Below are 20,513 nucleotides of genomic sequence, written 5' to 3'. Positions count from 1 at the left end.
TAAATCCAGGGTATACACACACACCCCTTCCTATCCACACATGCCTACACACCCCTCACACATGACTGTCCATGAGCACACACACACATACACACCCTCCATTCTCTTACATACAGATGCCTGTACAACCCACATATGCATGCTCACATCTACATATACACACACCCATGCACACACACCTCCAAGACTCCCTCCACATCCAAACATGTGGAGCTATACATTCATACACACCTACATTTCCAACCCCCTTTGGGTGTGGACCAGTCAGAATGTGGGTCTGTGGCCACCAAGCAACTCCATTGGGGGTGGCCCAGTCAAAACATACCCATGTTCAAGCTTACACATACACCGATGCACCCCCTCACACATGCACATTCATACACACACTCCTGCACATAACCCTCCACACTCATGCATACACACTCATCCTCCTGTTGTGGCTCCAGAGAACGCATGAAGGACAAGGAGTGGGTGATAAGGGGAAGCAGCAGGCTTGCTTCTAGGACCCACAGTAATGGGAACCCAGTCAGCCTAGAGGGCCCTGCTGCCTGACCCATAGCTCCTGTGTGGCCACATCTCCTGGTAGGATATAGGAAGGACAGAGAAAGCTATTGGGATCTACATCCCAAATCCACACTCATTTATGTAGCAAGGGGCAGGATCCACACTGATGCGATGCGATGTTTCATGTTTGGCTGTAGTAATAGCAATCCCACTCCAGACCCAGGAGGCAGGGGCATGTCCAATGCTGGGGGTCACCCCAGCTTCCAAGAGGTAGGCCCAGAGGAGGAGGCGTGTTCATAGAACCCCCACATCATCCATCACCCACCCTCCCATCACCTTTGCAATCCCAGTTACAGCCAGTTCCCAGGAGGCCTCACCTCTGGGCAGCTCCTTTCTGCTGGTTGTCTCTGTGAGGAAAGCACATAGGAAGTGTTTTTAGAGCAGTGGGCTTAGTGGACAGTGTGAAGGTTCCACATGTGGAATGTGAAGATAGCATTTATGGGCTCCATCCCAGCTCTTGTCTCAATTGTCAATCCCTGTGTCAATGCAAGATCCAGACCTTCTTACCTGGAGTCTGAGGCAGGCAAAAGGAAGAATCCAGAAGGTTCATGGAAGAGTTGATGCCAGACTGAGCCAAGCACTCTATGGCAGTCTTGTCACAGGTACACAGCAAATGCTCACAAGGGTCCTTGAACTCTGCCCAGAGAAAGGGAGACATGGGTTAGAAAGATCTTCCTTGGAATCCCGATGGGTTATGCTAGTTCTGAAACAGCTTCTGATCAGCTCTTTCAAAATCCTATTCCACTTGCCCATTTCTTCAAGTCAGTCATGTCTGGACCATCTCATCAGTTTTGTGGGTCCCACTCACTTTCTGTACCACCAGTCCCTATATCTCCACTTTTGGCATATTTAGAGTTTGACCATGTCATCCATCTCTACTTTGTCATGCTGGCCAAGACTCCATCACAGCTTTACAGGTTTGAGTTTCCCTGCCTTCTTCCTTGTTGTGCAGTGTAGCCTCCTGGGAGCTTACAGGAGCAAAATCACCTTTGAAAAATTATGGTCAAGCTCTTCTCTTCAAAACACTCCAGTGGCTTCCCATCACAGGACTCCTCTCCCTTCGAGCCCTTCCTGGCCCCTAACCATCACTTATTTCTACCTCTCTGTCCACATTGTGCCTCTGTGGACACTTCAAGGATCCCAGTGTTCTACTTCTTTGCCAGGTAGCAACAAAGATCCCTTCCTACCTCTTCTGCGGGATTTTGCTCAACTCTCACCATCTCAGAGAGGTTCCTGGACCTTTCTGTGTAAATAGGAGCCTCCATCCTAGTCCTGCTTATGCCTTTTCTCTGCTGTATTTTTGTCCACAGCTTTTGTCACCAGCAGGCACACAGCTCATTTGTGCATGACTCTGTCAGTGTCTCGCAATCTAAAGGACAGCACAGAAGGTGAGGGTGTCCCCAGAACTGGCACGATGGCCTCACTCTGGTGTCTTGCTCAACACAGACCTGATGAGTGAATGAGTGAATCCTGTTTCCCATGCATACTGTGCACTCCACCAATGGTTCACACTCTGTGCCCCATCTCACTGGTTGCCTGATGCTCCATATCTTCACTTCCCATTCAATTCATGTTAGCTAGACCTGGAATTAGATGGACCTAGGGTCTAATGCTATCTCTGACTCTTAGTGCTCAGTGGCTTTGCAAAATTATTTAGGTTCCTTTCCTTGTCTGAAAACAATAGGAATAGTCCCATCTATTAGGGTGGTGGGAAAGAGTTGAACTGCTTTGTGTAAATTCCATGACACATAGGAGGCATGTAACAAAAGATGACTCTAATTAAGTGCCCAGACACAATGTGTTCCCACTTCCTTCTAAGCCTTTCTTCTATCAGGGTTGCTTAGGGATATGAAAATAATGTGGGTAGCTGAAATCTGAGCCCATGTACATTTTGCGCTACATAGCACCACTGTCACTACCAGATGCCTCATCACTACTCCTGCACCTCTGTCCATCTCTGATGTCTTAAGACATGTCAGTTGCTGTGACAACTGTTTTTACAAGCATCACTTAATTTAGTTTTCTCCATGAGTCTCCAGAATAGGTACCGTCCTATACACTTTGATGTTTGTGGGAGTTAAGCATCTGCCCCCAATATTACAGAATGCACAAGAAGAAAACAAATACTGCTTTACTAGTCTTCAGAGTTCCTCATGTGAAAACTGTCAGCTATACCTGCACTCCCATATTGACAGCCTGTTCACAACAGCCAAGAAATGGAAATCACCTAAGTCTCCATCTCCTGAGAGAGGACATAGATGCTGTGGCACGTAGTCGCGATGGAATACTACTCAGTCACAGAAAGGACGAGGTCTTGCCATCCACAACAGCATGCATGGAGCGGGATGTCATTATGGTAAGTGAAATAAGCCAAATATAGACAGGCAAGATTCTCTTGATCTCACTCCTAAGCTGAGTCTACAATAAAGCCATCTCATACTGGGGAGAGAAGAAAAGGTTGGGAAGAGGTGAAGTTCATTGATGGGAGCCAGGTAATAGCTAGATTACAGTAAGAACTGCTGGGTTTGTTGCACAACTGGGAAATTACAGATAATATCAATATACTACATATTTTGTTATAAGAAGAAAAACCCTAGAAGACAGGGTTTTGGATGTTTTTGCCACAGAGCAATGTTCAGAGTTTGAGGAGATAAATATGGACACCCTGATTGGATATTACACAAATATACATGTGTCAAAAAACACATGTTAATGTGTAAATGTGTATAATGTATATCAAAAAGTAGTTTTTCCTAAATAAAAGTGAAATAATTGGCTGAACTTTTCCAACTCAGAAAACACTTATTGTGTATCTGCAGATGCCATAGCTCCAGCCCTTGTGGGGCTCATAGAACCACGATGTTGCTGATGGCAGTGAGGACACAGGTGGATCTTGGCCATGCCTTCATCCCAGACCTGTCTTCCTGAGCACAGCCCTCCTGAGGTGCCCGGACATGCTCACCACACGTGATCTTCTTGCTGATGCAGTCCACATCTGTACTGAGCTTGCTGGGGTCTTGCAGGCAGTCCATCTCAGCCGCCTCTTCATAGCACCTGCGGTGCTGGAAGCAGCAGCTGTGGCAGGAAGAGAGAACAGGAGGAAGTTAGATTGAGAAGGAAACGGGCATGCAAACCCTGGTCACTCCGTGTCTCCAGACTTCAGGGAGTGATCTGTTTCAAATACTTGGTGAGTGTGTGACATTTACACTCATGCACACCTTCCTATCTTACAAGTTTCAGATTGCAACAGGACCACACTGGCCCTCTTCAGCTTGTGGACTTTGTGACCCGCATCTCAGGGTTTAGGTGGCTCAGTGAAGGTCAAGGTCAGACATGCCTTGATCTTCTGCAGATGCATAATCCCACTGCTGTCCACGTTTGCCTGTGGAGCCAGCCACCACCATAATCAGCTGCCCATCGTCCTCTTCCTCCTGCCTGGCCTCACACAGGAGCTGAAGTCGTTGCCCTATTTTGGGTTGCTGGTGGTAGGAGACACAATTCCATCAGTGGCTTGGACTGCCTTAAGAAGAAGAGGCCGAGGCAGATGTGCAGGATTCACTCTACACTTCGGAATGAAGAGGCCCCGATGGACTAGTTAGCAAACCTGGAAACCATGCAGCAATCAGGAAGGGGAGCAAATCATCAGCAAGAGAGGAGCCCCAGCTAGAGAACATGGGGCAGCCTCCTGAGCAGGTGACGTCTGTGTTAAGAAATTATCCTTCTCTCTACATCCAAGACAGGTGTTTGAAGCTGACACTCCCAGCAAGTGGAGGGAGGGGAAAAAGCAACTAAGTTATTCTGAAGACAGGGAAATGATCAAACATTAAGACCACGATTCCGGCACAGATCAGCTTGGGTTATCCCAGATCTCATGAATAAAAAGAGCACATAGGACAACACTTTGGGACGAATGCGTAGACAAGGATGTGGGGGCCCAGAGAGGGGGTGTGACTTCTGTGAGGTCACACAGAGAGTGGAAGAGTCCAAGGACTGGGCTTGGCAGGGTTTCTGCTTTGCTTCAGACCTAACGCATTACACAGACAGCACGTGGTGGGCAACACAGAGTGTTCTGCCACTAAAACAGAACAAAGTTGGAGTCTGTCACAGACAAGGGCCGGGGAAAACCATATTCTTTGTAATTGGAGAAGTCTGCCAGCTTGAGGTGGCCCTGGGTTTCAGCTGGATTCACTGAAAACTTGATGCCTGAAGACCATGGGGGGCGGGGAGCATCTTAAATATAAGCCTGTCTGCGGAGGAGACAGGTGAGCTGCGTTTGGACGATTGCCCAAGATGGAGCCACTCCCTCTGGGGCGATGGAGAGAAGAGCCAAGGCAGAGCCACGGCCCTCCACTGCCCTCCTCCAGGGCAGGGATGCTGCGTGGTGAGGCGGCTGCTGCCAGCATAGCACCAGGCTTCCTCTCACTTGAGAGGCAGGAGAAAGTGCTGAGCGGGACCCTACAGCCAGAACCAGCGAGTCTGCATCCTGGCTGCCAGAGCTTCCTCACAGGCAAGTTACTTGCGTCTTTGCAAACTAATGTTACCATCTCAAATATGTCTGCTAATCACGGTTAAGATGTTTGGGTCCAGCTGCTGGCATTCTTCTAAGCATTTAACATCTAATGTTTGTAACAAACCTGTGAGCAAGGTGATGTTACCCGTATCTTACAGGGTGCGGAAGCCCCCAGAGGGCAAGCGACTCTCCCAATGCTGGCCTACGCACGGATGGCCTGAGCTGGGAGTAGAGGTCTGGTGGTCAGGCTTGGAGCTTTGCTTGTAAAAGCTGCCTTTCCTGAGAGGGCAGAAAAGCTGTGCTGGCAGCCAGGAGATGCTGTCTTCACTGTCAGTGCTGCTCCTTCACCTCGGAGAGACTTGGCGACTTGCTGGGTGCACGGCCACTCTCCTGTCCTTGGATGGCTGTGCTCCTGCCTGGAGCTTGGTGTGGGAGTCAGGCAGGGAACGCTGAGGAGAGATGCCATTGGTGAATCCGGGACCTGAGGGCGGGGCCTTGCTCCTGGAGAAAGGAGGCACCAGGCTTGCTATGGACTCAGAAAAAAGGCTCCCACTGGACTCCAGTCCTGGGCCCAGGAGAGAGAAGTTAGAGTGGGGCCTTGGAAACTAATGGGGATGGTGTGGAAAACAGGTCCCAAGAAGGGCTGCTAAAGCGGCTCCTGAAATCACCGCTCCTTCCTTGGTGCCTGACTAGCAGCTGCCGCGAGTTGAGCCTGTGCCGCCACGCTTTGTTCTGTTAACCGCATTCAGTCCTCGTGTGAAGGTGAGATTATTATGATGTGCATTGCTGTATGTGTGCTCCGAGGCATACAGGCTCTGGAACTTGTCAAAGTCAAGGTTTGTCACAGAGCATGGATGGCATTCAGAGTGGGTGGTCAGGGGCTCCAGGTGCAAACAGGAAGTCAGTGGAGATGGATTTAAAGGAACTGTTCAGGTGTCCAATGAGTTTGGGCAAGCCACTAAATCACTCACAGTGTGAGAAGTTATCTACACCCTTCCACCTGGTAAGCACTTAGTAAAAGGCAGCAGTGTTAGGAATCTTGTGTGAGCTTTCAAGGTGGAAAGAGCTTGTAGGAGCGTGGAAAGAGCTTGTCTTCAGGAGCGTGGAAAGCTCCACTTCCACCTGCTGAGCTGCGCAAAATGATTGTAATTGGGTGTCACATCATTCTGCATCTCCAGGACATGGTGCGATTAAGCAGTGCTTTGTTTCTTCGGATTCTAGGTCTACACATGTTTTCTTTCAACAATTAAAGGAGGTGGTAAGTGGAAACAGCTGCGGAAAGGGCCTGGCCCAGGGTCCCACACAGTATCAGTCGCTTCTATGTGAATGTTTTCAAGCTCCCTCCTGGAGTTGGTTTGCTCACGGACCCTACCATGGGAAATTGCACTCTCACATGCAGGTTTCACAGCAAAGCTATTGCCTTTGTCCAACCAGTCACACCACCACACATTACTTCATTGAGTTTTAATCCTTTAAGAATAATGGCAGATTGGCCACCTGGTCAGTGTGTGAGGTCCTACTATGTTCCAGGTACTATACATAGTGCCTGAAGTACACAGCCTGGACACAGTACAGTCCTTGCTCACAGGACCGATGGATTCCATAGACATGCACTGGAGAAGGTGATGAGTGCAAGGAAGGAAGCATGGGGATTTGGGGAGGACTGCCCTGATGCCTAAGATGTTCAGAGAAGTGGTCTTCCAGGAGAAATGCAGGACAAAATTGAGCTCTGGCAGATACTACCATGGGACTCCCGTGTTTTCCTATAGCGGAAAAGGCGTACACTATCCCTGGGCACAGAGGTAGTTCATTGGGTGAGATGTGGTCCATGAGTAGAGACTGGGTTCAACTTCGTACTTCTGAGTACTAGTGTTGCAGATGCTGTTGCTACAACTACTATTATTACTTGTACTACTATGATCGCTCCTATTACTGTTGCTGTCATTTGTTGCTATTACTGTTAATACGATTAAGACTACACTGCAATTGTTACTATGATTATTACTATTGATACCAGTAATATTCTATGGTTACAGCTCTACTTCTGTGGTTACTAATGCTAGTGCTGCCAATCACTACAGACTTAATAAGGCGCACAGCATTTCAGTGATTTAACCTGAACTTGGTAATTGACTCCTAAGTAATAACTCTGTGCTATAGATACTATCATCACCTCCACTTTACAGATGAATCTGAAACACAAAGGCATTACAGCTTGTATAAGATTACAACAATAGGAGCAAAAACTAGAAGCACCAAGGATCAGTGACTCACTGATATACTTTAAAATGTTAAGCAGTGGCACCATATTTCCCATGACTGACCCTCCTGTTTGTGGTCCCCCGTTGCCGTCTTGATGCCAAACCATAATGATAGAGTTTACATTGCTAATACGATGGGTAAAAGTTGGCATCCAGTCTTAACTTGCAATTCCCTGGTGTGGAGGAATGGAGCATATCTTTGCTGCCCACTTATATTCTTTATAATTGCCACTGAGTATTGGGCAACAGATGAATGGTATTTGTTTTTGACACAGGGGCAACAAATTATTGCTATTTGAGTCATATGTGTTGAAACGGTACATAAATCTTCATAGTTGCTTTACCTATTGTGGCCCAAATTGCTCTGAATTAGAAATATTTCTCAAACTTTATTATACCAAAGAGTCACTAGGGAGCTTGTTTACAATTCAGAATCCTGGGTTTCACCTGAAGGTATCCTAAGGTGTTCAATGGAGGATCTGCATTTAAACAAACACCTAAGTGGTTCTGATACAGATGAATCCAAACTTAGAAAAAATGCTAAAATGAAGTCTTACACATTGGTCATAAATTAAGATTCTTCTAGAATGACTTCAGATAGCAGCTTACAATGCAACGAAAAGGTGCGGATACCAGGTGCCTGGAATTAAGGTGTTGTCTGAGTCTCTATTCCAGGGCAGTTTCCATGTTTGTGCTCTGGTGTCATGTGTCAACTACTCCCACTGCTTACCCATCCAACAACCAGAATCCCTTCTTCCTTATTAATAAAGCTTTAGGAAGTTGATTCTGTTGTTTAAGTCCCTGGGATGTCTTACAATATTCTTAGAGGATGATGGTCATCCTGTGAGCTCAACTTTCAGGCTTGCTTACCTGTGGCTTACCTGTGGCTCTCGCTCACCTGTCAGGCTCATCCATAGGCAGCCCTTCCATCTCAAATCTACAGGCGCAACCATAGTCTTCAAAGTCCCGGGGGCAGAGGCCAGCCACGCACTTCATGCCGTTCATGAACTGGAGGAGTGCAGGGAAGTTGGTGAAGACAGCCTGAAGCCAGGTGAAGTGGGATCCCAGGCAGTCTGGGCAGAGGGGCAAATGTACAGAAGGGTGATGAGAACCAGGGTCTCGGAAGGAGTCCCCATTCATACATCTGAACTTGTTTACCTTGAACTTCCTAACTTAGGACTGATGATGCCACATTACCCTTGCAAGAACCTACAGAGTCCTCAAACTATTGAAGGGAAGCAGGCTTTGAATCCACAGCCCCTGTTGTCTGCCTGTCTAGCAGTCTTAAGGCCTTTCTTCCTTGCTGATGGAGCTGAAGGAAGGCAATCTTCCCTAACTCCCTGGGATGCTTCGTGATGATTCTTAGAGACTTCTGGTCATCCTATGCTTCTGTGTTAATGAACTGGGAGTTTACCATGAGATCCAGATCTAATCATTAAGAACCCCAAGTCTTTTGGCTTGTCCTGGGAAGTATTTATTTTCTAATAGAGAATAAAGGAAAACAAAGACATTCTTTGTTTTTACTGTTCTCTCTTACAAGTGGATGAGGATATGCTGGTTAGAATTGCAGTCACTGGCACCCTGATACCCCAAACCTGATTTAAAATTAAATATGCTCATGGTAGCAGTGAAACAATATAGAGTGAGCATGGTGTGTCTCTGTTGTGTATGTTGAGCTGCTGGTGCCATTATACTTTTTGCTGCTCTAGATAATGAACTGTGTTGGTTGTTCAAGGTGCTGTTAGTTTTCTGAGTAGCTCTTAAGTGGTAGTGCCAACTGGCACTGTAGAACTTATAGGAAGGAAAGGTTATAGACATGAGCTTTGAGGACCTGGTTGTTGCCATAAATTGCACTATGTCTTTTCATTTATTCAGTTGTTAAGCTTCATAATGCCACATAATGTGTTAGAAAGTATTCACTTTATCTTATTCCATAAACCTTATATTAATCCTATAACCTCCAATAGGACATGCCTAAAGGATAACAATTTACCCTAAAGCATACTACAATAGAATTGGCAATAAAATTAGTATTTTTTTTCTGATTCTGAATAACATATTCAACTTTCCCATTATCTGCCTTTCTGGCTAGAAGGCAATTAAGTTCTGAGTAGAGAGAACCCAAAGGGTTGACTAAAATGCACAGGGTCATGAGAGGCAGCTGGGCAGACCAGCTCTGGGTAGACCAGCTGTGGTTTCTTCCCACCTCATTCAAACTCCATGTTTCATGTTTTATTTCAATAATGCCTCACTGAATAAACTAAAGTGATCTATGCTGATAGGAAAAGCAAAGGTTTATATATGTATTTATATAAGTATATATATTTACTTGAAGGGCACTTAACTGCACCTTGTTAGACATTCTTTATTATTTTTTTTTATTGGAAAGGCAGATATACAGAGAGGAGAGACAGAGAGGAAGAGGGGAAGATCTTCCATCCGATGATTCACTCCCCAAGTGAGCGCAACAGCCGATGCTATGCCGATCCGAAGCCAGGAGCCTCTTCTGGGTCTCCCACGCGGGTGCAGGGTCCCAAAGCTTTGGGCCGTCCTCAACTTCTTTCCCAGGCCACAGGCAGGGAGCTGGATGGGAAGCCGGGCTGCCAGGATAGAACCGGCGCCCATATGGGATCCCGGGTTCAAGGCGAGGACCTTAACCACTTGTGCCACCGCACCGGGCCCTGTTAGACATTCTTGTACAGCACTGTCTAACCCAATAGCCCTGAGTCTGTTTGCCCAAGTATCGTACTGTTGTTTCTCTTTGGAATACACTTACAGATTGACACAGGAATTATTATGGAGTCCAGATCATCATAAAATAGACATGCAAGTGATAAGTGTAATACTTTAAAGGATTCTGTAATATGTAATATGAATATATGATATTCATGAATTCATACGCTTGGAACTCCTTAAGTCAGTCTCTCTCTCTCTTTCACACACACACACACACACACACACACACACACACACACTTACTTACCATTTGGGGATAAATAAAATTGCTTTGGTATAGGGGAGTAAGTTCTGGACTCAGAGAATACATTCTTTGTAACTACGTGGCCATAGGTAAGTCACTTAACCTCATTAGCCTCAGTTCCCATGGCTCAGTTTCCCTCCTGGGTTGCAGTATGAACAATAAAGTGGGGTCAGTGAGGGCATAGTGCCTCCTCCAGTGAAAACTGCCACTTCACTGATCAGAACCTGGGTGACATGGTTGAGGGCCTGCTAGGGCAGCTGTGGGCACTGGGAACAGAGACTAAGGCCCTGGTCATTTCCTCAGGTTTCCCAAACATACATCATGCAATGCTAATTAGTGGATAAAAGCAATTTAACTCACCAAAAATTTCAGCCACACCTTCCACGTTTTTAAATACCCCATTGAAGAATGTGACGTCTAAGTGGAAGGAAGTAAACATAAATGAAAAGGAATGCAGGAGTCTTCACTCACTCCTCCCCCGTGTCCAGAAGGGACAAACCTTTTCTACTTCAAGGACAAATTGGGCCTTGGGTTAATTTTCGAGTCATACAGGTTACCATGGAAACTTGATGACTACACAAATCTGAGCTATGATACCAGGTATTATTGATAAGGTGTATCAGGACTGGGGAGAACTGTGTGTGTGCTGTAAATACTTGGTGGGCAGGTGCGGTCTTGCTGTGGTTCAGCTTGATGACTCTTATAACTGGGAATGCTCCTTCTGAGCATCCTGTTTAATCTATGGAAAACGATGAAGCTTCCAGACCAGGGCATCTCATTCCCTCATTCCTGAGGGAGGGATGGCCTGGGACTCCTGGACTGTGACATAGATCCTTAGGAGGCTGCTCTTGCTGAAGAGGAATGGCTCTGGTGCCAGCAGGAATGCGTGTTTCCTGGCTTTCTTCTGGAAGGGCCCAGTATGTCCTGTATGACCTCTTTTTGGGCACTGTTTCTCCTGGGGGTGACGCCCCTTGGAGAGAGGCTCCTTGTGTGAGTGTGTGGGCTGCTCACCTTATCTCTCGGCCTCTCTCTGTGGAAGGTTGGGAATGAACCACCTGTTTCAGGCTGACATCACTGGCTAGTCTATCATGATTATGCTCTGCGGTGATACCCACAAAAGAACTATGAACTCTTTATAACCCATCACCCAAACAGCTTTCCAGTTGTTCAGGCTTAAAATCAGATCTCATAACTACAGCAATCAATACAGTCTTCCCTCTTCTCTTGCATGTTAGAAAACTCAGTTTGTGGCTGACACAGTTACATCCCTCATGATCAGCTTCTTTACTTCATTTTTGTTCTCAGTATATTTTTGATTCAGGGGATAATTTTCAGACTTGATCTCAAAGGAGAGACTAGTGGATCAGACACTGGGGGAGATTGCTGGGGAGATTTGAGTTTCACCTTATCAATGCTCTAGTAGTAAGTGATTTAGGGTATATTCAGAACAGATTGTTTTATCTACCAATATCCTAGACAACCTTCTCCCAAGACCCTAGGGAAATTTCAGACTACTTACTGATGTGTTTTGAGAGTCCTGGAGGCAGCTCCCGAGGAAGGTGTGGTGTATCCAGAGCATGGCCCTCTGTAAATAAGGAGAAGGATGAGGGTTCGCAGAGGCACTTCCGTCACCCACCAACTGTTGGAGGCCAGGAGGTGACATGCAGCAGAACTGTGGGAGTGCCTGCAATTCCATCCCATGCATGTGCGAGACCTATGTGATGGCTCCTGAAGACAATGATGGACAAGCCGGGGGAGACTGCTATGTTTCTCTTTAAAGATTTATTGTTTGTTTGAAAGGCAGAGTTGCAGAGAGAGAAAGATTGATCCTCTCTGTGTTAATTCAGTCTCCAAATGGCCAAATCTGAGCCAGGACAAAGCCAGGAACCTGAAGCTTCATCTGGGTTTTTCCACTCAGGTGGCAGAGGCCTGGATACTTGGGCTTGTTTGGGTTCTTTCCCAGGTAAAGTAGCAGGGAGCATAGGTTTGAATGTTGGTTGCCCCAATTCTTATCCAGTTTCTTGCTAAAGTGCCTGGGTAGGAAGCAGAGGATGGGCCAAGGGCTCTGCCTCCAGTACTCACATGGGAGATTGGAATGGGCATCAGCCAACCCAACCCTGGCTAGGGCAGCCACTTGGAGAGTGAACATGTGGGTAATCTCTCTTCTCTCTCTTCCCCTCTTCTCTCTCTCTCTTCCTTCTCATTCTCATAAACAAATAAAATAAACAGATAAGCCTTTATACACACACACATACACACATATATATGGAACATCCTGGACTTGAACCAGAATCCATTGGGGAGACTAGATAGACAGTACCTTAACCTGCTGTGTCACAGCACTGGGCCAACCCTGTTTTTGTTTGTTTGGTTTTGCTTCTGATTTCTTTTATTATTATTGATTGCATTGCATTATGTGACACAGTTTCATAGGCTCTGGGATTCCCCCAACCCCTCCCCATACCCTCTCCCCATGGTGGATTCCTCCACCTTGTTGCAGTATTACAGTTCAAATCAACCCTGGTATTTTATATTAGTGATTAGCTCCTTGTGGTTGGAAATGGCTTGAAGACTGATCTTGAAGCTGTCTTCACCTATGAAACAAATGGTTTTGTTTAGTCACATATTTGCCTTGGAGTTTCTTAAGCTAAAGCAATGATATAGGAAACATTTATAGTTGAGGATAAAAGTTTCCCTTAAATGGTGAGCATCAAAATTGCCTGAGATGCAGGGTCAGTAGACGTTTAGATCTCCATGCCCTCATGCAAGCCTGATCTAGCCAGTCTGCAGTGGGACTCAAACAGATGTTTGGTTAGTGGTTGAGATAGCAATTCAAACACTCCTGGCCCGTATTAGGGCTTGGAATTAATACCTCCCCCTGCTCCTGATGTCACTCTTCTGCTGGAGGCACCAGGGACAGCTCTAGTGCCGGGGCTTCTGCCCACGTGGGAGCCCTTACTGAGCTCCGTACTCCCAACTAGTGGCTACAGCCTGCAGCCCAGGGCTGTTGCATGTGTTTGTTCCTGCCCTCTGGTCCGACCTCCAATTTCCCTCCTCTCACTGTGTCTCAAATAAATTTAAGAAGAGGAGAGGGGAACAAACAGGCATTTTCATGCTCACAATATAGTTTAGAAGCCCATGGTCTAGAAATGTCACTTAAATAGTGTGTGGGCCCAAAGCACTGTTCCAACTGTCAGCTGGCATATCCTCCTGGGGGCCCTGAGGATGCACTCTGGGGCAAAGGCAAAGGCAAATGGGCAGGGGCTGAAGTCTCACTTTGTCCTCAGCCTTGTTCCCTGAAGGCTCAGAGAGGGGACAGACTTGTCCATTCCCACATATTTCTGTAACTGTTGAGATCCTGGTCGTTTACCAAGTGGACAGTAGTGAATCTGGCATGTCAGGTTCACACTGCTGAGAAACCCTACCAATCAAGCAGCCATGCAGGGCCAGCCTGAGGAACTGACTGATCAGGAAAGTGCCCCCGATGATGACTGCCTTGGCCCTGATTGGCTTGGAGCCTCTTGACATTGACATTTGGGGTTGGGAATTTCCTCTTGGGGACATCTTCAGACTGATGAGAGCAGCCATCTGCCTGGGCCTTTTGTCCTCCCAAGGAATAGTCACAAGCTGCCATGTCCATTGTCTTCTATCACAACTCAGTCTGCCTGGAGATGCCAGATAACCTTGCAGAGGAATCAACAGCCCTGCTCCAGAGCCTGGCGAGCTTGGACACTACAGCCTCTCTAGACCTCACCTGTAAAACAGGTGGGAACAGGCATGAAAGAGTCACCTTGAGCCTTTCCAGAACCAGAGGACAAGGTCCCTCAGCTCTCCACTGCCTGCAGACACCTGCTGATCCATGACAGAATCCGAAGCTAGAGAGAAAGGGCCCAGTGTGCTGCCTGAGGCAGGGTGGCCCGTTCAGCACCAGGAGCATTGTTCCTTTCCTCGTGAGGCACGATTCACAGGCACAGCCCACTGGTCACCCTGCAGCCCAGGTGGGGTGGGCTAAGGGCAAAGGTCAGTTTCACCTCCGTGGACATGTTCACCAAGGTGACCAGATCGCAGACATAACCAAGGGATGAAGCTTGGGGGTGTTTCGCAAAGGCACGAGGAGGGAGACACATGAGACATTTGGGAACAAATCTGTACCCCAATATGGCATCAAGAAGCAGCTTAACTGGATGCACCACAAGGCCCTGCCCTTAGCTCAGACTTAAAGTAGAATAGTGCACAGACTGAAGTCAGACTGGTGAATGACTGCAGTTTGCCTGGGGTGTGCAGGGTGGTGTGGGAGCAGGGCTGTCCTCCATATGGGCAGGAGCAGGGCAGAGAGCTGACCACGGGACTTTTTTCAGTGCTGCCACATCTCCCAGGTTCTTTGCGTGGAGAGGGCTTTCCCTTCTGGAAGCTGCTGGCTTCTCGAACGTGTCCTGCAGACCCGGGGGAGACTCCAATGTCAGTTCCATTTTAGCGCTGCCACAGGGCCTTGTGTAATTACTTGGCTCCATTTGCATTTGGCATAATTGCCTCTGCAAGTGCCCGATGAGCACAACAGCCAGTGGCTAAGAACACCTGTGACCCGCTTGAGCAGCCATTGTGCACTATTCAGTATTCGTCAATGGTTACTTTACCCCTGCTCCTGTGTGTGGCTGACAATGAGATTTCTCTCTGGAGGGTGGAAAATGAACATAGGATGCACGTTAACTCCATAGGCCGTACTGTGGGGGCTGCCATGTCCACATCTTGGCATTAACAACAGGACATCCTGAATCCACCACTGCTTATCCCAGAGGACTGGATAAATGTCTTTGGGGTCTGGCAGCAGGAAGGGTAGTGTGGAAGTTTGGAGCAATGTCAGGGAAGCACGTACCAGAATGATGTTGATTGTGAGCCAGAAGGGGGAGGCACTTGGCCTTCGTCCTGTTCTGGGAGCAGAGCCTGTGCTGAGGTTTGCATCATCGCCTGGCCTGATGGTTGCACTAGGGCTCCCAGGCATACTGTCTTTACCATTTGATGAAAACAAGAAGCTCCATGACCAGCACATTATGCAGCCTCTACTGAATTGCCATAAACCTTGAACTTCATGTTTGTGCTAGGCTGAAATCTTTGTGATCGAGACCCCCTACCGCTTCCAGCTGTCCAGCCTTTGCTTGGACTCTGCCCTGAGCCTGGGGTGCCCTCCCCACCCCTGAGGTCCTGGCTTTGTGCCATGAGTTATGAGAAATGCCAGCCATGTGCTGTTGGATGTGCTAACAGAGAAGCAGGTCCAGGTCTGAGAGCACTGTAGTGACACCAGCAAGAAAGCAGCAGAGAAGCGGCCAGAGCCCCCACATGAACTCGGACCAAGGAGTTTGCTTAGCTGTCTTTAGGGTTTAGGAGTGCAAGACTCACTTGGGAATGTGAGGACAGAGGGATGGAGCTATCTGCCTTTTACCTTGGGCATGCCTGGTAAAGAGAAGGGGACATTGCTATGCATCAGAAAGGTCAATATTCTGCACAGGGCGCCAGCCAGATGAGGGACAACAGCCCATGGCCAGCGATGGGTCAGCAAAGTGTGCTCGGGCAAAGGGAAATTTCTTTTGGGCCAATATTTTGCTTTTTAGCTACATCTGTGCTTTATCCTGTCTCCTGTCACTCTCACGTACAGGTGCTCACATGCATCCAGTGAACTAAACCTACAACTCCTCACTAATAATTCATTTGCATCAGTCATTGGGCTGAAAAAATACACTAAGTTCTTCTGACGGTATTAGACATTATCTGCTTGTATTCCTGTTAATTACATGCTGAACTGGAAATATGGTGTGCAATATGACTCACCAGTAGAGGGCACCAGCAGCACACCAAGAAGGAGGAGAATCATGGCAGGAGAGTCTAGGAGGAGACCCAGGGCATCGGCTGGAGCAGCCTCCTAGGAGAGAAGTCGGCAGATCTGATAAGCATGGTGTCAGGGACCCCCGGAAGGAACTGCCCCTCCTGTGTCCCACATGGTGTGTGGTAAAGGAGATAGTCCTAAAAGGGCTCCGTCAAATGGAAACTTCACCAGAAGGCCCTGGAGGACATTACTTATTGCACACTCATGGACTGAGGCCTGCTGTGGCTTAGGCATCAAAACTCCAGGATCGAGGAATGCAAAGTGAGGAAAAGACACACTGTCCACCTGCAAGATGTTCACAGAGCAACAGAAAGTGGAGATGACTGAGCAGGTCCCATAGCTTGCCGTTCATCACTTGAACATTAAAAACCCAAGTTACGAATACACCTCTAGCAAGCTGAGTTTGAATACTTGGGTCAACATCCATTCACCTAAATTTTGCAACCATATAATAGCAAGTGAGGCCTGCCCTGTGCATGGCTGCCTGACTTCTCTTGCTAGTATTGGAGCCTGTTGAATATTTGCCTGCCTTCCAAAGGGTTCAATATTCAGTTGTGCCTTAGGGGCTGCTCCAGGGCAAAGGGACAAGGTGTGTGGAACCTAGGAAAGCTTTTTTGTGCCCAGGTCAGCCAATATTGAAGTAGACACTCACTGGACTTAAGCCTGTCAACCACATATTTAATTGGGAAGGTGGGGTGTTAGCTTCCTGGGACTGTAACCCCCTAAAAATGTCAAGTGGTTGGTAGAAATCTGAGTTCATGGGCCCGGCGCGGTGGCGCAAGTGGTTAAAGGTCCTCGCCTTGCACGCCCGGGATCCCATATGGGCGCCGGTTCTAATCCCAGCAGCCCCGCTTCCCTTCCAGCTCCCTGCCTGTGGCCTGGGAAAGCAGTCGAGGACGGCCCAAGGCTCCTGGCTTCGAATCAGCATAGTATCGACCCGTTGCGCTCAATTGGGGAGTGAATCATCGGACGGAAGATCTTCCTCTCTGTCTCTCCTCTCTGTATATCTGCCTTTCCAATAAAAAAAATAATAATAATAAAAATAAATCTTTAAAAAAAAAAGAAATCTGAGTTCAGGATAGAGAATGAATGATAGCATAGTGACAAACACCATCTGCCTGGAAGACAAAGCATTGTTGAATAGGGTTGCCCATTTTGTAAACTAAACAATGTTACTTGTCAAGGGAGAAGCTAGAGACCAGAATTCAGCCAGTGCTCAGCCCTCAGGATTCCATTAACCTGGAGGTCAAGGCTACCCACGTGCTGGTGACTGTGAGTGCAGCTAGGGCCAGGGTTGATCACTCTGCCCGTGGACAGGACTTGGGAAAGTGTCTCAGGAGAGAAGACAGGGCAGGCCGTAGCATCAGACTCTGTGAACCTGTGCCAGGGGCCAAGGTCTGCCTTTTGTGGATGCAAAATAAATACTTGCTGAATGAAAAGAGGGTTGTATGTGAATTCTCAGAGTACTGCTGGCTCAGACCTTTCTGGAACCTGGGGAGTGTCTGGTTTTCCTCCACATGCTGCTCTGCTTGCCACCTGCCCGAGTCGCACAAAGTCCTGGAGCAGGTTCATTTTGATGATGAGACAGGCTCTCTCTTGTTCTACAGAAACTGGGTTCTGAATGATTCCCTCTCAGCCCGTGAAAGCTGAGAAGTCTCCAGATGGAAAGTGGAAACTCTGCAGGTGAACAGCAGATGGCATTTAGGGGCTATACCCCTGTGGCTGAGGCTGATGTGACTTGGGACAATGTGGTCACCAATGGAGGCAGGTGTTTTTTCATCCACCTCTGGTTGAAGGTTAGAATGTCTGAGCTTGGAAGGGCCCCTGCGATCATCCAGACCAAAATTCATTTCACAGATGATCTCACTGAGGACAGTTAGTGGTAAAAATACCCCTCTTCCCATGTCCCCTGACTTCAGCCACAAAGAGTTAGAAAACAGCAGCTAGCCACGTGGTGGCTGCGAGTGCTGAATCTGTTCATCTACATGAGGCACTTCCGGCGGCATCCCACCTGGGAAAGTTACTCTGAAACACGAGGAGTTAAAATCACAGGACCTGGCACCAGTGAGAGGCTTGATACACAGGAACGGTGACAAGGTCTTTATGTTGCTTTCTAGGCACAGAATGAGAGGAAGCCCTGTTTCCTGAGTGCAGGGCAGAGTGGTCCCCTTAGCACTTAGGACACATGATTCGGGGACACAGCCCCTTGGTCACCCTGCAGCCGAGGTTAGGCAGGCCGAGGCTGGAGGTCAGTGTGGTTACTAGAAGGCACATGAGCCAGCAAGAGCAGATACAGACCCGAGTGTGACTCCGCCCCCCACTTAAACAGTGAGAAGGGAGAATATGGAGTGACTGGTGATCTTGGCGCTTCTGTTGGAAGATGAGCGTTCTGGAGGGCGATGGTGGTGACATTTGCATACCACCACCGGTGTGCTTCAAGCAGCGGAACAGGACACCCAAAATGCCAAAAAATGACCGATTTTATGCCACACATATTTTGCCACTGATTTTGAAAGAAAACAAACTATGAGCAACAGGATAGTACTGCTTTAGCCACTGCCTTTCTGGCTGGGCTCCGCTGAGCTGACCGTGCTCCAGCTGCAATCTGGAACTGCAGGCTAGCCAATGCTACTTTCTCAACCTCAACTTCTAGAAAAGGTGCCAAGACCTAGCAAGGGATGGTGACTCACCTGTTGCCTCCCCGACAGTCACTGCTGCAAGGAAGCCATGACAGCCACCAGAACAGGTATCAATCTGGGGCCAGCTAGTCTGACTGCAGTCTTTACCGCATGGCTATCACCAGTCATTCAGTCCCAGAAGAACTACTAGGTAGCAATTCACCGTGTAACTGCTCCATCATTGCTAACACTTGCTTAGGAAGGCGTCGGTGTGGCCAGCTGTTGCCCAGTACTGTGGAGGGACAGTGCTGGGCAACTTTGAGCCAAGAAGAGGGATGTCTTGGTGCCAGTCAGAAAGTGGCAGCATCAAGTCAGCTCTGAGCAATCCTAAAGATGCCCAGATCCCAGGAACATACATTTGGAAGGTCTTGACTGAATGATACAGTCTGCGGTTGGCTGAACGCGTCCCCTGAGGTATGTAGAGCAGAGTCCATCTATGGGAAAGGAACTGCCCTTGGAAGCCCCCATGGCAACCAGAGGCCTTAACAGGGCACTGCTGTTCTCAAGGGACTAGGAGAGCAGCCCCAGCTGCAACTTGGTGTGCATGCCCTATTTGGGATCCTGGCCCTCCTTGCTGTTTCCTGATTAACAATTCCATAGTAGCCTAGCAAGGTTTAAGAACAAGGTCCTTTGGGCATGATGCGGTAGCCTAGTAGCTAAAATCCTCGCTTAGCATGTACTGGGATCCATTTTGGGCTCTGGTTTGTGTCCAGGCAGCCTACCTTCTATCCAGCTCCCTGCTTGTGGCCTGGGAAAGCAATCAAGGATGGCCCAGGGCCTTAGGACCCTGCTCCCATGTGGGAGACCTGGAGAAGGCTTTTGCCTTTAGATTAGCTCAGCTTCAGCCATTGTGGCCACTTGGGGAGTGAATCAGCGGATGCAGGAGTTTTCTGTTTCTCCTCTCTATAAATCTGACTTTCCAATAATAAATAAATAAATAAATAAACAAATAAATAAATAAAATAATATTAGAAAAGAAAAAGAACAAGGCCTTTGAATGTTGTCTAGTGTTCTAGTAAATTTAACCTGTCTGTATCTTATGCAGGGGACCCTCCCAGATACTCCACATGCGTTATGTGGCCAGGTTATTCTGTTTCCCTGGTTCTCTGTTCCCCCTGAGGACCTCTTGTTTTATTGTCCCCTCGTCTAGATCAATTCTGCTTTGACTTTGAGGTTGCTTTGTTGAGGTTGGAGCGAAGCTTAAGAGCGAAATTGCAGTGTGTTAGAGTGTGAGGGGCAAATTTGTTTTTCCCTACATGGGATACAACACTGTGAAATTCAATCTTAAGCTGAAAGCCCTGCAATTCCCCTAAAACATAGTCTCGTGTTTGTTTAACAAAGCTCAAGCTAGTATTAATAAATTGAAAAGAAAACAGAAAAACAAGGCCTTGCCAGTTGGACAGACCCAGTGTCGGCCAGAAGGTGGCAGCATATAGTTAGTTCTGCTCCTCAGGTGCCCTGAGTCAGGTGCTAAGGCACAGAAACACATCTTCCTGGTCAACAAAAGGCACGGCACAAGGGCATTATGGGGAAAAGATGGAATACTTGCTCTAGAAGTAGGAAGGGCATGGCTGACAACTGCTACATGCCTAGAAGGACTGTCCATAATGAATGACCATTGTATATTCTGTTTCCACATGAG

At 47.7% G+C, this 20,513-nt stretch overlaps 1 protein-coding gene across 1 annotated transcript in view; it reads right to left on the bottom strand.

Moving 5' to 3' along the window:
• The window catches only part of OC90 (otoconin 90), a 28,957-nt gene extending 12,776 nt beyond the window's left edge, over positions 1–16,181 (bottom strand). Inside the window, exons 1-7 of the mRNA XM_040979441.1 lie at positions 16,139–16,181; positions 11,835–11,900; positions 10,676–10,732; positions 8,234–8,408; positions 3,527–3,639; positions 1,072–1,200; positions 882–911 (exon numbers count right to left, since the gene is read on the bottom strand). Coding sequence (XP_040835375.1) covers positions 882–911; positions 1,072–1,200; positions 3,527–3,639; positions 8,234–8,408; positions 10,676–10,732; positions 11,835–11,900; positions 16,139–16,181 — 613 coding nt within the window. The remainder of the gene's footprint in view (positions 1–881; positions 912–1,071; positions 1,201–3,526; positions 3,640–8,233; positions 8,409–10,675; positions 10,733–11,834; positions 11,901–16,138) is intronic.
• Between the last annotated feature and the right edge of the window lie 4,332 nt (positions 16,182–20,513).

The sequence above is a fragment of the Ochotona curzoniae genome, unplaced genomic scaffold, assembly GCF_017591425.1.
Source record: "Ochotona curzoniae isolate NIBS_2020 unplaced genomic scaffold, NIBS_Ocur_1.0 contig_3190, whole genome shotgun sequence".
NCBI classification, from domain to species: Eukaryota; Metazoa; Chordata; class Mammalia; order Lagomorpha; family Ochotonidae; genus Ochotona; species Ochotona curzoniae.
The sequence above is the reverse complement of the archived record's forward strand: the minus strand, read 5'-3'. Positions and strand labels throughout refer to the sequence as shown.